The 13,950-nt window shown below is 44.6% G+C and overlaps 1 protein-coding gene across 2 annotated transcripts in view; it reads left to right on the top strand.

Moving 5' to 3' along the window:
- The window catches only part of GPR89A (G protein-coupled receptor 89A), a 40,203-nt gene extending 26,597 nt beyond the window's left edge, over positions 1 to 13,606 (top strand). For both annotated transcript variants that reach the window (XM_075560522.1, XM_075560529.1), the window contains 7 exons: positions 2,909 to 3,018; positions 4,739 to 4,827; positions 6,046 to 6,138; positions 7,856 to 7,951; positions 11,890 to 11,979; positions 12,813 to 12,878; positions 13,009 to 13,606. In XM_075560522.1, coding sequence (XP_075416637.1) covers positions 2,909 to 3,018; positions 4,739 to 4,827; positions 6,046 to 6,138; positions 7,856 to 7,951; positions 11,890 to 11,979; positions 12,813 to 12,878; positions 13,009 to 13,215 — 751 coding nt within the window. In that variant the 3' untranslated portion in view covers positions 13,216 to 13,606. The remainder of the gene's footprint in view (positions 1 to 2,908; positions 3,019 to 4,738; positions 4,828 to 6,045; positions 6,139 to 7,855; positions 7,952 to 11,889; positions 11,980 to 12,812; positions 12,879 to 13,008) is intronic.
- Positions 13,607 to 13,950: the final 344 nt, after the last annotated feature.

The following is a 13,950-nucleotide window of genomic DNA, read 5'->3' on the forward strand; positions in this document are numbered from 1 at the left end:
AAAGTGAAAGTGGATTTTTTTTTTTTAATTTTTGTAAGCAAAGCCACTCTTGTCTCTGCAGCCAACTACTACTTCTAGCTAGTGTACCTTTCTCCCTGTCCTGGAAATTTGCAGGGTACAGTGTCAGTCACCTTTCCATAGCCCAGCCAGTCACACTGCAGACATTGAAATTAAAGACAATAAAAATGGGCTTCTATGCTCCTTCTCTGCCGGTGCCTCATCTGTAATCCAACACAGTAAACTGAAATGCACTCTTAAATGAGTGGGCTGGAACCTCTCCCTTTCCCTATACCTGTTCCAGCTTTGTTAACCGTGAGAAGAGGAAGCTAAATGGAACTCTGCAGAGATCCCAGCGTCCTGGTTGTATATTACACCGCCCTAAAATGTTACACTGACCGCAGTTACTGGACGGGGCAAAAACGGCTCACGCTAGGAGCTGTGTTTCATCAGGCAAAGGCAGTTTGATGAAGGGACTCCTTAAGTCAACATGACTGGCATTCCTAACATTTTTCATCTTGATATCATTTTAGCCTGCAGAACACCAGTTAGTATTGGATACTATGGGTGCCTTTAATATTGCCCCAGCCATAAATGCCAGTGCTTGCTGCCTCATCACTTCTGTTCCCTGTCACCCAGAACTATCCACTGTGAGTTAACAGATCTCAAAAGGGACTATAAAAGGTTGTTGTCATTAGGTGCTGCTGAGTCACTCGCAGCAATCCTATAAACAACATAGGATGAAACACTATACAACATAGGATGAAACACTGTATACAACTAGAATGAAACACGGTATACAGCACAGGATGAAACACTGTATACAACATAGGATGAAACACTATACAACATAGGATGAAACACTATGCAGCACAGGATGAAACACTGTATACAGCATAGGATGAAACACTATACAGCACAGGATGAAACACGGTATACAGCATAGGATGAAACACTGTATACAACATAGGATGAAACACGGTATACAGCACAGGATGAAACACTGTATACAACTTGAATGAAACACTGTATACAGCACAGGATGAAACACGGTATACAGCATAGGATGAAACGCTATACAACATAGGATGAAACATGGTATACAGCCCAGGATGAATGGCCCTCCTGCTCCAGCCTCACAGCCTTTCCTGTGTGGGCCCCTTGCTGGCACCCACCGAGTCAGTCCATCTTGTTGAGGCTCTTCCTTTTTCTTTTTTTTGCTGAGCCTCTTTCCCAAGCTTAATGTCCTTCCCTGGGGACTGGTCCCTCCTAACGTTAGCACCAAAATATGTGAGATGAAGTCTCACCATCCTTTCTTCTAAGGAATATTCTGACTGTACTTCTTCCAAGAGTGTTTTGTCTGTTCTTCTGACAGCATGGTGGTATATGCCGTATTCGTTGCCAAGACTAATTCTTTCTGCTTCCGTTTTATCCATTGTCCTGCTTCCACATGCATATAAGGCAATTGGAAAGATGATGCTTTTGAATAAGGAGATCTTTCGCAGCAGACTTGCCCAGTGCAATACATCGTTTGATTCTTGACTGCTCTGTCCTTGGGTGTTGGACAGCTTCAATGATTTCTTCATTTATCATAATGTTTATTGATCCAGTTGTGAGGATTTGGGTTTTCATTTTGTTGACATGTAATCCATACTGAAAATTATAGTCTTTGATCTTCATCAGTGAAAGCTTCAAGTCTTCTTCACTTTCAGCGAGCAAAGTTGTGTCATCTGCATATTGAAACTTGTTAATAAGATTTCCTTATTAATAGGAAGAGGCTGTATTTGTGTTCTTCATATTTCCTTGAATTATTTGCTCATTATATCTTGAATAATTATGGTGCAAGGTTACAAACCTGACACCTTCCCTAATTTTCAATTGGCATAATAGGCACACATGAATCTTTTTAGTCCTGCGACCATATTTCATTTGACCTACCCTGGTTTATTTGTAGTGGCACTGTGTGCGAGGCATTTGGGCTGGTTTGGATTTGTTTGGCTTATTTCAGACCTGTAGTTCTTACAGTACCCATTGTACTCGTCAGGTAATTATCACCAACTGCCAGCAAGTCGATTCCTATCTCAGGGCAACCCTCTAGGATGGAGTAGAGCTGCCCCAGAGCATTCCCAACTTTATAGATCTTGACAGAAGCAGACTGCCTCATCTCTCTCCTGAGCAACTGGTGAATTCAAACCGCCAACCTTTCTGCAGCAGCCCTGCTCCGTCCATTAGATGACCAGGGCTCCTGGAGCAGTCACGACACACCAGTAAGCTTCATGGCCTCACAAGGACTCTTAATACCTATGTGGTGGACTGGAGCGTGCTACAGCTACTGCTGGGACGGTGGGTCCTCCACAGACTGAGAGGACAGACAGGAGGAGGGGAGGTCTTCTGTCCCTTTATACAGCAATGGGATAGGTCACAGTGGGTGCCGAGGTTGAAGACTAATGCTTTCGAAGAGACTGGGTTTGTGTTGTTTCGGTTTCTTTTGAAAGGTAAAGAAGGAAACATATAGCGTTCCTACTGTGTACCTATTCCTATTTAGGTAGTTGCGTTAGCTACTGTTCTTTATTTTGCTCTGGAATGATACTTGTAATGTTAACGTATGAATAGCACTTGGAAGTTGCTATCACAAGTTCTTATACATTATTTCATTCCTCACAATCACCCAGAGATGAGAAAATGAAACCTCCAAGTAAAATAGTAGAAACAAACTTCCAAGCGGCAGAGCCTCTCTCCAAACCTTTGCTCCTTCTGAAGTGAGTCGTCCGCCCTGGGCCGTCGGTGGACGAAACGTCCTTCCTACACTGCTCAGCACTTGGAGGGCAGTTGGGACCCTGGAAAATGGGTGCGACCACACTGTGAGGGTCCATGTTTCCTTGCTGAGGATTTATATTTGCTCTCATTCCAGGATGGCAGTGGCTCGGAGAACTATGTTCCAGAAAGGAGAGGTGCATAACAAGCCGTCAGGATTCTGGGGGATGATAAAGAGTGTTACCACTTCAGCTCCAGGAAGTGAAAGTATCCTTTATCCTTCTGCTTGATCATTCTTGTTCGCAACCCTGGACCAAAGGCAGAAGAAAAAGCAGTAGTATTGGGATAGTCCCTTTTAAGGTACCACCTGCAGCAGAGTCTGAGCGGCCACCACATGAGATCATGAAAGCATTGTCGTCGAGCTGAAGGGCGACCTAAAGTCAGTCTTCCCATTTTACAGATGAGAAAATGGACCCAGAGGGGTTAGATCCCACAGTGATTGATGGCAAAGCGAGAACCAGAACTTCGGGCTCTTCTTTATAGTTCTTTCCACTACACTATTCAATTCCCAACCCCTGACAAGCCCACACCAAGCATAATGGCTCCCCAATGTGTGCAGTTGGTGTATGGGAGAGCCAAGACCCTTTCTTTTCTTAGCAATTAGCTCTGCTCCTGTGACCTTTCGGTTTAAAGAACTGGGTTGCAGTTGGCCAAACAAGTTACAAGTGTTAAACTAGTTCCCAAACTGTGTGATCAAATCTCTCTGTGGCTAACAGACATTAGATCAAGGACCAGGCGTGCGATAGCACACGCCTGCTTTCTCCCCGACATAGGCGAGTACAATCCCCTTTTATTTCACTGGAGGAAAAGAAGGGTGAGTTCTCGCTGTGAATTATGACCTGTAACTTCTGATGTCATATGCAAATAAGATAAGACCAAAGAAAGGCAGAATAGTTATAGCCCAGGAAGAATGGCTAGTTTAGATTTATTTCATAAAGAAACATTTATTACATGCCTCCTCTTTCCTTGGTGGTACTGTCAGGGAAACATTGAACTACTAAGTGCAGAGTCATCCTTTCAAACCCACCAGCTGCTCCAGGGGAGGAAGATGAGGCTGCCTTCTCCCATAAAGATTTACAGCCTTGAAAATCCTATGTAGACTAGCCATGAGTCAGAATTGAATCAATGGCAGTGTGTTTTGGGTATTCCCAGGGAGAAAATGATCAACAGAGTATGTAATCCCCAAGGAGATCACCATGCCAAAAAAGTTACACGTTTCATTTGAAGTCACTGGTAGTATCAGAATCACTTCACCTTTCTGAGTCCCTGATTCCTAGGTAGGCATAATAAGAATAACTGCCTCACTGGGTTTTTGGAAAGTAGCATAGCGTGATGGAAAGAGCAGGCCTGGGAGCAAAGCCGTTCTGCCTTTGAGCAAGTGATTTACCTCTCGGGGCTTCCCTTTCCTTCTCTGCAAAATGGACAGTAACACACACTGAATGGGCTCAGGGTGAGAACCACGGAAGGTGGTGCCTATAAGAATCAAATAAACCGATGGCAAGAGAGCCCAGCCCCTGTTAGGACTCAGAAAACATTAGTTTCCATTCCTAACATATTTACTCGAATAATACGGAAGAAAATATTTTCAGGAATAGGTGTTGTTATTACTATGTCGCCATTTTGTAGAGTTCTCAGGTTAGATTAGACTAACTAGAACCAAAAAAACAGCAGATAAACCCACCTGCCTGAGCCTCCCGAGCTGGTGAAAAGCCGAGTGGCGGGTGTTCAGTGGTGAGTCTCCGTGTTGAGTGGCTTGCACACACCTGTCCTGGAGGCTGGGAACTTTGCTCTCAAGAAGCTCTGCCGACTGGAAAACCAGAGACCGCTTGTGGGATCTACACAGGAGACACCAATGGCAGATGCCGCCTTCGTGGCCATTTCATGAGTTTTTTTTGTGATTTAAACCTTGATGCCCATTTTGTGCCAGATCTTACTCTGATTCAGCAGGAAGCAGATGCTTTGGAAGAACTAAGCAGGCAGCTCTTTCTGGAAACCGCCGATCTGTATGCTACCAAGGTACTGAGCAAGGAAACTGGAGGGTGGTTTTTGCCAGTGTGGTTGAAAGGGGACAAGACCAAACGGCCTTCGATGCTGCCCGCCTTATGCCCACGCACCTCAAGAGACCCACATAGCTTCCATGTCAGCCAGAGCATCAGGGACGAGGGTCTGCACACTTCAGCCCCTAGCAAAATTGTTCGTAAAGAAGGCACCCTTAGCAGTAGAAATTGAGAGTTCAGGCCTTTTAACATCTAGAAAGGTGGCGCACACCACTTGATTCACCACGATAAAAACGGTAGCTCTTGTGAATCTTTCATTCCCAAACAAATTAGTGATATTTTTAGTGCCATATACACCCATCTGCCATTGTTCAGCCCTATTTTAAAGACTCTAGATCAAGAAGTAACTTACCTGAAGGAAGGAACTCTTGTATGTATACCTAAGATGAAATATTATTTAAATACGGAAATGTACTTGCTAAGGCCGCAAACTATTCTCATGTATTTTGAGGTTACTTCACACAGGTGGCAGCGTAGGACTGATGGTAACACCGACTTTCGAGTCAGCCAGATGGGAGCCCAGATCCCTGCCCCTGAGCTGTGTGATGATGGGCACGTGACTTAACCTCTCCAAGCCTCAGTTTTCTCATCTGTAAAATTAATAAAATGTACTTCGTAAAGGTGATTGTGCGCATCAAAGCTGACAGTGCACAGGTGTTTGTTCCCACTCTGACAGAAAGTCAGCGTTGGATACACATAACCACCCCTCCCAGGGGGATGAACAAGAGAACAGTGGGTGACGGGAGACAGAATGATGTAAGATATCAAAATAATAATCTATAGCTTATCAAGGGCTCATGAGGGAGGGTTGGGGAGGGAGAGAAATGAGGAGCTGATACCAAGGGCTCAAGTAGAAAGAAAATGTTTTGAAAGTGATGATGGCAACAAATGTACAAATGTGCTTGAGACAATGGATGGATGGATGGATTAGGATGAGACAATAAAAATATTTAATAATAAAAGAAAAACCTCTATAGGCCACTTAAAAAAAGAAAGCATTGACTAGCTAATAGCCGCTGCTACTATTATAATACTTTACTATATTTTAATATTTTCGCATGTGTGGTTTTTTTTGACTCGCAGTATCTGCCGACAGTGACTCTGAAGCAGACCTAGCTCTCACTGAGCATAACTGGCACTGCGCTGAGACCAACTGTGTCTATGTCTGTTTCCTCAGGAGAGAATAGAGTACTCCGAGACTTTCAAGGGGAAATACTTCAACTTTCTGGGCTACTTTTTCTCCATTTACTGCGTATGGAAGATTTTCATGGTGAGTATCTATTCAAACCTCATGTCAGTCTTTTAACTGGGTTATTTCCTTTTGCTTAGGTTTCCTATGTTCTGGAAACTTATCAACTGTGTGTTTCCAGATATTTCCTCCCAGTCATTGGCTTCACTTGCCATTCTTTTAGCATCTTTTAAGAACAGATGTTCTTTTATCTGGGTAAGATCCAATTCCCCTTTCTTTTTTCTTTTATGGATTATGCTTTTGTTGCTTGCCTAAAATTTTTAAAATTTCCCCTAACCCAGGGTCGGAAAGATTTTTTTGTACATTTTTCCTAGAAATTTTGTAGTTCCACATTTCACAATTTCATCTGTGATCCTTCTTAAGTGGATTTTGTATTATTGCATCAGTGTTCTATAAGCTCAGCTTTTTGCATATAAAATAAAACCCTTGCCATCAAGTTAAAGCCAACTTATCACCTACAGGACAGAGTAAAACTGCCCATGGGCTGTAAGTCTTTCTGGAAGAAGAGTTTGCCACATCTTTCTTCCACAGGGCAGCTCGTGTGTTTGAACACCAACCTTTAGGTCCGTAGCCAAGTGCTTTAGCTGCTGTGCCACCAGGGCTCCTCTTTTCACATGTAGAGAGCCATTTTTTCTAGCACCCTCTGTTGAAAAGACTGTCATTTCTCCACTGAACTGCCTTTGCAATTTTATCAAAAATTAATGACCATCTGTATAGGTGAGTCTGTTTCTGGGCTCTATTACTTGCCTTTATTTATGCCAAAACCACACTGTCTTGATCGCTGCCACTTTATAATAAAATTTTGAAATCAAGTAGCGTACTTGATTTCTCCAACTTCATTCTTCTTTTTCCAAGCTTGTGTTAGCTAGTCTGTGTTTCACATTTTCATATGAATGTTAGAATCCGTTTTATCAATTCCTACCAAAGCCTACTTTTCTATTGAGATGCCACTGAATCTATACATCAAGGACATCTTGACAGTATTGAGTCTCCCAACCCATGAGCACAGAGCAGCTGCCTTGGTTTGGATCTTTTGTTTCCCTCAGCAGTATGGTGTCTCTGGCTTTCATGTCTTTTGTCTAATTCCTCTCCAAGTATTTCAATGTCTTTTGTGGCTGTGAGTAACAATTGTGATTTCAATTGGCCTGAAAGCTGCTATTTAGGTTAAAAGGCTAAACTGCCTTGTTAGTTTGTGAAAGCTTTCTCCCAGATTTCATAGGACTCTAGGGTTGCTTTTTTCTCTCTTACTTCATCTACCAGAATGCTCTCTTCCTGGCTCCTGAAAAATCAAGGTGTGAAACCCAGAGCCTTATTTCCCTTCACTCTTTCCAGGAAAAAAAATAGGGTAAGTTGGGATTTTGCTTGGCTGTGTGTACATAGCAAAAATAGAGTTTCCGTATGGTTTGGTTTGTATGTAAAATTACACTTCTAGGAGAATCTCCCTGTAAAACAGTGGTTTTCAACCTGTGGGTCACGACCCCTTTGGGAGTCGAAAGACCCTTTCACCAGGGTCGCCCGATTCATAACAATAGCAAAACTACAGTTATGAAGTAGCAATGAAAACAATTTTATGGTTGGGGGGTCACCATGACATGAGGAACTGTATTAAAGGGTCATGGCATTAGGAATGTTGAGAACCACTGCAAAAGTTACTGTAATAATGAATTATTGTGAATCACTTTTCAAATGAGTGGGTGATGGTTAGATTGCTCTAATATAAAGGTGTGTGTCTCCACAGGCAACCATCAATATTGTTTTTGATCGGGTTGGAAAAACAGATCCTGTGACAAGAGGCATTGAGATCACTGTGAATTATCTGGGAATCCAATTTGATGTAAGAGAGCTATATCACTATCCTAGTTTGTCTTCATTCTCTTCTACCTGCTATAAGTGACAATCGTGAAGAGTCTAATAACTATTTTACTTTAAGCACTTGCTTCTGTTCCTCCCACTCTTCTCTGTCTATGTTGACATGTGGGCGTGGCAAAATTAGAAGGGCCATGATTCTTTCTCACCTGAACCCCTAAGACTGGTACTTATTGCTGCCATGGAGGCTGCTGATTTCTGCAGCACCCCCTCCCTGTGGCCAGCTACCACTTCGCGGCTTCTGTCCCACCAAGTCCTCAGATACTTCTCGCTGTGATCTACGATGAGATCTTTAAAGCAACCAACCTTTGCTTTCTCTGGTAGAAAATTAACTACTAATTAATGTTCCATGTTAAAACTGAAATAGGTTCTGCTATAAAAAATAATCTTGATGAAATAAGTAGCAATTAAGTGTGGACTTTGAGTTAAAGGTAGTAACTGTCACCTGTACAGAGTTTGTTTATTGTTTTCTCCTCATAAAACATGATCTTTTTACCTTTTTTATAAATATCCCCATTTATTTATCTATCACTGTCATTGAGTCAATTCTGATTTATAGCAACCCTGAGGACAGAGTAGATCTTCCACATGAATTCCCAGGGAGCGGCTGGTGGTTTTGAACTGCTGGCCTTGGGGTTAGCTGCCTAGCACCTAACTACTGTGCAACCTTGAATAGGGAGGATCAAAGCAGAATCTATGCATTTGAATTAAGGTGTTGGTGAGGAATATTGAAAGTACCTTGTGTTGCCAAAAACAAATCTGGCTTGGAAGAAGGACACCAGAATGCCCTGTAGAGACAAAGATGGCAAGACTTGGTCTCACGTATTTTGGACACATTATCAGGAGAGACCAGTTCCTAGAGGAGGACGTCATGCTGGTTAAGTAGAGGGGAACAAAAAGAGGAGGGCCCTCGCCAAGCTGGATTGACCCAGTGGCTGCAGATATGGGCCCAGGTATCAGAACAATTAGGAGATGGCGCGTGGCCAGGCGGGGTGGGGGGGGGGGACAGCTTCGTTCCGTGGTGCGTGAGCTCTGTGAGGCAGAACTGACTCTGCGACACCTGACACCATTACTATTGAATACACCATGACAAGTTCAGTAGCTTTACTCAGAGAAGAGTGTATTTTCTAGATATCACAAGGTTAAGTGAAAAAGTATTGCTATAAAATCATGGAAGCCTTTAGAAAATGAACGCAACCAGCGCTGAGCGATTCTCTCCTGACACATCCTCCATTAGGTGATAGATACCCTTCTGAAAGCACTGTTTCCATCTTCTCTTTCCTCAGAGAATGCCGTGCTCTTCCATTCCAACCAGGGCAACCCACAACATAGCACTTTGGGCATCCTTGAGGGTCTCAGCTAGTATTTACTTTCCATGTTCTTGAGTTTGGGGACTAAAAAGCAATCTGACGGAGCGAGCTCCGGTCTCGTGCTCTCAGGGAAGCTCGTGTAGGAGGAGCAGGTGTGCTGGAGAGCAAAGGCTTCAGCACTTCTTAGCTGCACACTTTGTTTTCTGCAAAAAGCTCCCTTCAGTAAGCCCTGTATTGCCTGTGTCCTTTAAGAAAACCTATCAAGATTTGGACCGCAGGGTCTGCTGGCATAATGGAGCTCACAGAGACGGTGTTTTGCGTCCTCCCTGGGGGAGCAGTGACCATCTAAGGGGCAGTCACGGTCTCTGGCAGAAGGGAGTGGTGAACATCAAAAGACATATGGAAATATTAGCCCAGTGAGCCACAAGCATCAGTCAGTGAGCCTGAGACCAGAGGCACTACTTGATAACCACCGACTGTTTTAAAAAGAACCACATTAGAAGGTTCTGGATAGAGTAGGAGAAAAATGCAGAACAAAAACTTACATGCATAAAAGAAAGTGGTCAGAGTGAGCCTGGGGTAGCCCTTACTTCACATCTGGAACTGAAATCACCTCTGGGAGAATCATCGTTGAAGGGCAAATTTCAGAGGGTCAGGAAAGGAGGGGAAAGAAATGAAACTCATGGAGAAGGGGACGAGTGACGGTCAAGTGAGGGGTTGCAATCAGAGTTGACAGAGGTGTATGCACTGTTGAATGTAAAGCTGATGATCTCCAGAAACCTTCCCCTAATTCACAATTTTTAAAAAATTATTTTTTTAAAAAAACCTTTGGCATAATTTGAGAGGGAAAAACCAGTCAGCACATCCTTCTGAGTTGAGTTCTCTGCCTTGAACTTACGTGGCCCAGGAGATCCACGGGGAAGCCACTGTTTTGATTAGGCTTTTCTTTCCCTAAGATACCCTAATGAGACTGAGGCAAGTGTATCACTAAGAGGATCTGTCTCGAGCCATGCAGTGGTCACAGAGACGTGTTTAAACATGATTGTCTGAAGCTCGGGCATGTATGAACGGGATCCCTAGTGGCAGTTCCTTTGGCTCACCCTGGTTTGCATGACCCGTGATTCTGATTGAGAAACACTTGACTAATGAACCCAACCAGGAGCTCTCATGATGTAGATTGTGTGTTGGCTACTAATCACAAGGTCAGCAGTTCAAACTCACCAGCTGCTCCTCAGCGCTGTGGGGGGGGGAGGGGTTTGGAAACCCACAGGAGCAGTTCTACTTGTCCGATAAGGGCACTAGGAGTCCGAATCAATTCAGTGGCAGTGAGTTTGCCATTAGTTTTTGGAGTAAGACCAACATCCTGTTCTCAGTGCTATGGGCCATTCAGCTGTGCTGTGAGCCCTGGTGGCGCAGCGGTGATGCGTTGGGCTGCTAACCACCAGGTTCACAGTTTGAAACCATGGGATAAGATGAGGTTTCTGAAGAGTTAGTTTCAAAAACCCACAGAAGCAATTCTGCCCTGTCCTATGGGATTATTGCGTCCGCATCGACTTGATGGTGGCAGGTTTCTGTTTTTAATGATCCCAGACTGTATGCTCCCCTTACCATCTCTCAGTAGGACATGCTGCCTAACGGTGCCTGGTTGGAACAAAATGAACTACAGCAAATTTAGCTCCAATCCTGGTGAAACGGCTCAGAGTACCATATATACTCGAGTATAAACTGACCCACATATCAGCAGAGGCACCTAATTTTACCCCAAAAACTGCATTAAAGATGTGCTGAAAACTCAGCTTATACATGAGTATACACAGTATGTTTTTCAGTGGCAAATCGTGACATCCTTTTATGTGTAGAGGTGCAGTGTATAAATTGTACTATTTCTCACTGTAGTTACATATGTGCCAAGACGAGTTGCTGTGTGCACAAATATTTCATTCATAATTCAAATATATATTCCCTAATTCATGATTCTGCATGACAAACGTGGATGTCGGTGTGGCAGCTCCCCCTCAGGCACTTCTCTTGCCTGACCGGCGTCCCACAGCTACCTGTCCCTCGGGGCAATGCCACAGGTGGCAAAGGTCCTGCCTGGGGTTTAGGTGGCCTCGGCGCTTTCCCAGAGCCCAGCACGCTTACGCCCTCATTATCAAAGCAAGCACCTTCAAGTCTTAGGTAATCAGGGTTATGAGTCACAGATCTTAAATACAATCCATCAGTCTACTGAGATCGTTTCCTTTTAATTCACGCTTTTCCCTAATCCCACGGAGGCTCTTTCATTAGCTCTGCATTTCGGGTTTATCGGGGTTATCTTTATCACTCGCTCCTCAAGCCGCCGCTAAGTCTGCTCATTGAGATTGCCGCTGCAGGTCTCCTGCGGGGTTTTCACCGGCACATACTTGCTCTCCTCCCTTTCTAAAAATTAGATTATAAAAAGCTAGGGCCTCAGTGAGGGCCGACTCAACGGCAGCCAGCCCCCACGCTGGCACCCCTGCTCCCGGTCGCCCACGGGACCAAACTAGCTCAGCAGCACAGTTCTCTGAACAAAGTCTCACCAGATTTTTTCTTCTTCTTCTTCCCGTTGTGATGGCAGGTGAAGTTTTGGTCCCAACACATTTCCTTCATTCTGGTTGGCATAATCATCGTCACATCCATCAGAGGGCTGCTGATTACTCTTACCAAGGTAAACTGTATCACCACGTGAGAATGGAGCGCTTGGGTCATTAGCTGTGGTGCCAGGAGAGGGTTGTCCCTACGGATTTCTGCCTTCTGAGGTCGGAGACTACAACCGAATGACTTCTACATGTTAAACTAATGTATCTGAATCACATATAAATTATAGCTAACTATGTTTACCAATGGTAATACCCTAAGACCAGGACCTGTTTCCTTCACTGATCTGTCACCAATATTTAGCACAGGACCGGCTCTGTAAGTGCTTGGCAGGTCTTTGGAATGAATGAGAGAGAAGCTAGTGGGGACAGAATAACTGGGAGAGTCATTTGCAGAGAGGATATGGATGGAGGGGAATTGGAATAGTCAGCTGCTGGATATTAACCTAAGATTGCTTCACGGAGGTCAAAGGTGAAGTCTTTGCTGGTAGAACAGGTCCAGGAGCTGAGTGAATGAAAGAAGGGGGGTGGGGAGGGGAAGGGTTCTACAAGCATTTCCCACAGCCTTGGAAAGTGCCCAGAAGCTGGTTAACAGCCACAAGTGTGGAGTGGCCTGGAGCCGTCTCTCTGAATGTTTATAGTGATGTTAAAGCTGTATGCATCAATCACATAGTTCCCTGAAAGTTTCGTAGGAACCCTGTCACATGTTACAGCATAATGCTCACAACCACCAGGTACCTCTAGGGGGAAACGAACGGATTCCTTTTAGGCAGTCTCTGCAGGTCTCTTCATTGCTTTCATCTTGTGAGTTCTACGTAGATTGCTATATCCGGTTCGGTACTTGCTGAACATAACAGGAATCTAGCAGTCGTGCTGCAAAGATTGCTCTTTCCTTTCTTGGCAGTTCTTCTATGCCATCTCCAGCAGTAAGTCATCCAACGTCATTGTCCTACTGTTAGCACAGATAATGGTAAGTCGGATGGACCAGGTTTGTGTACAACTAAAATACCAGGGACCTTTTATACTTTTAAATATCTTAATGCTTTCTTCCGCTGCTCCTCACAACAAAGTGACTCTGGCTCCATCTGTGTGACTCGCAGGGCATGTACTTGGTCTCCTCTGTTCTGCTGATCCGCATGAGTATGCCTCTGGAGTACCGCACCATCATCACAGAGGTTCTTGGAGAGCTGCAGTTCAACTTCTACCACCGCTGGTTCGACGTGATCTTCCTGGTCAGCGCTCTCTCCAGCATCCTCTTCCTCTATCTGGCTCACAAACAGGCACCAGAGAAACACATGACACCTTGAACTCATGCCACCAGTCACAGACCACAAGCTCGTCGCTATGAGAGGAGGGAAGTGGAGGGGACCAGGAACTGCCTTGTTGTTTAAAGGCAGTGGGTGGCATATTGTGCCTCTAGCCTAGGCCTTCCTCCTCGTGATGCTAAAACAGAAGTACTGGTTAGTGTTTGGCACAAAGCAGATTGCGTGCATGTGAGGCTGGTGCAATGAGAAAGACGTGCTGTGTAAGAGCCAAGAACTAAGAGAAAACATACACTGGAACTCTGGGAGGGGTGAAGTCTACGGTAGCTGTGTCAAGCACAAAGTATTTAAGTCGTGGTTCAAGTGGAGCTGGCCATGACTGTCCCTTAAGATTGGCTATCATTAAACCAGAGATTGTAACCCTTTGGCCTTTCAAGATCCTCCGGTTCATTTTATCAAGCGCGGCACACGATCTCGGTCTCCCCACTCCCTGCACCACAGAGCAACCAAGAAGTTCACTGTTCTTTTCCGGACAGGGAGAATCCGTTTGAGTCTCCCCCCAAAACAACTTCTAAACATATTCTTCCTGATTTCCTTGTAACTTGGTGTTGAAGTGAGCAGCCTACACTGAAAACTCAGTGATGCCTTGTTTTTTCTTTCCATCTCACTCTCACGCAACGGGCAGTGTTGCCCAAAGTGGGTGATGCGCCGGAGCAGTCCGGGACAGCTGCAAAAGCAGATGCCACCTGCACCTCATCCTGGGTTACGGGCTGTCCTCCA

This window comes from Tenrec ecaudatus, chromosome 1 (genome assembly GCF_050624435.1).
Source record: "Tenrec ecaudatus isolate mTenEca1 chromosome 1, mTenEca1.hap1, whole genome shotgun sequence".
In the NCBI taxonomy this organism is placed as follows: Eukaryota; Metazoa; Chordata; class Mammalia; order Afrosoricida; family Tenrecidae; genus Tenrec; species Tenrec ecaudatus.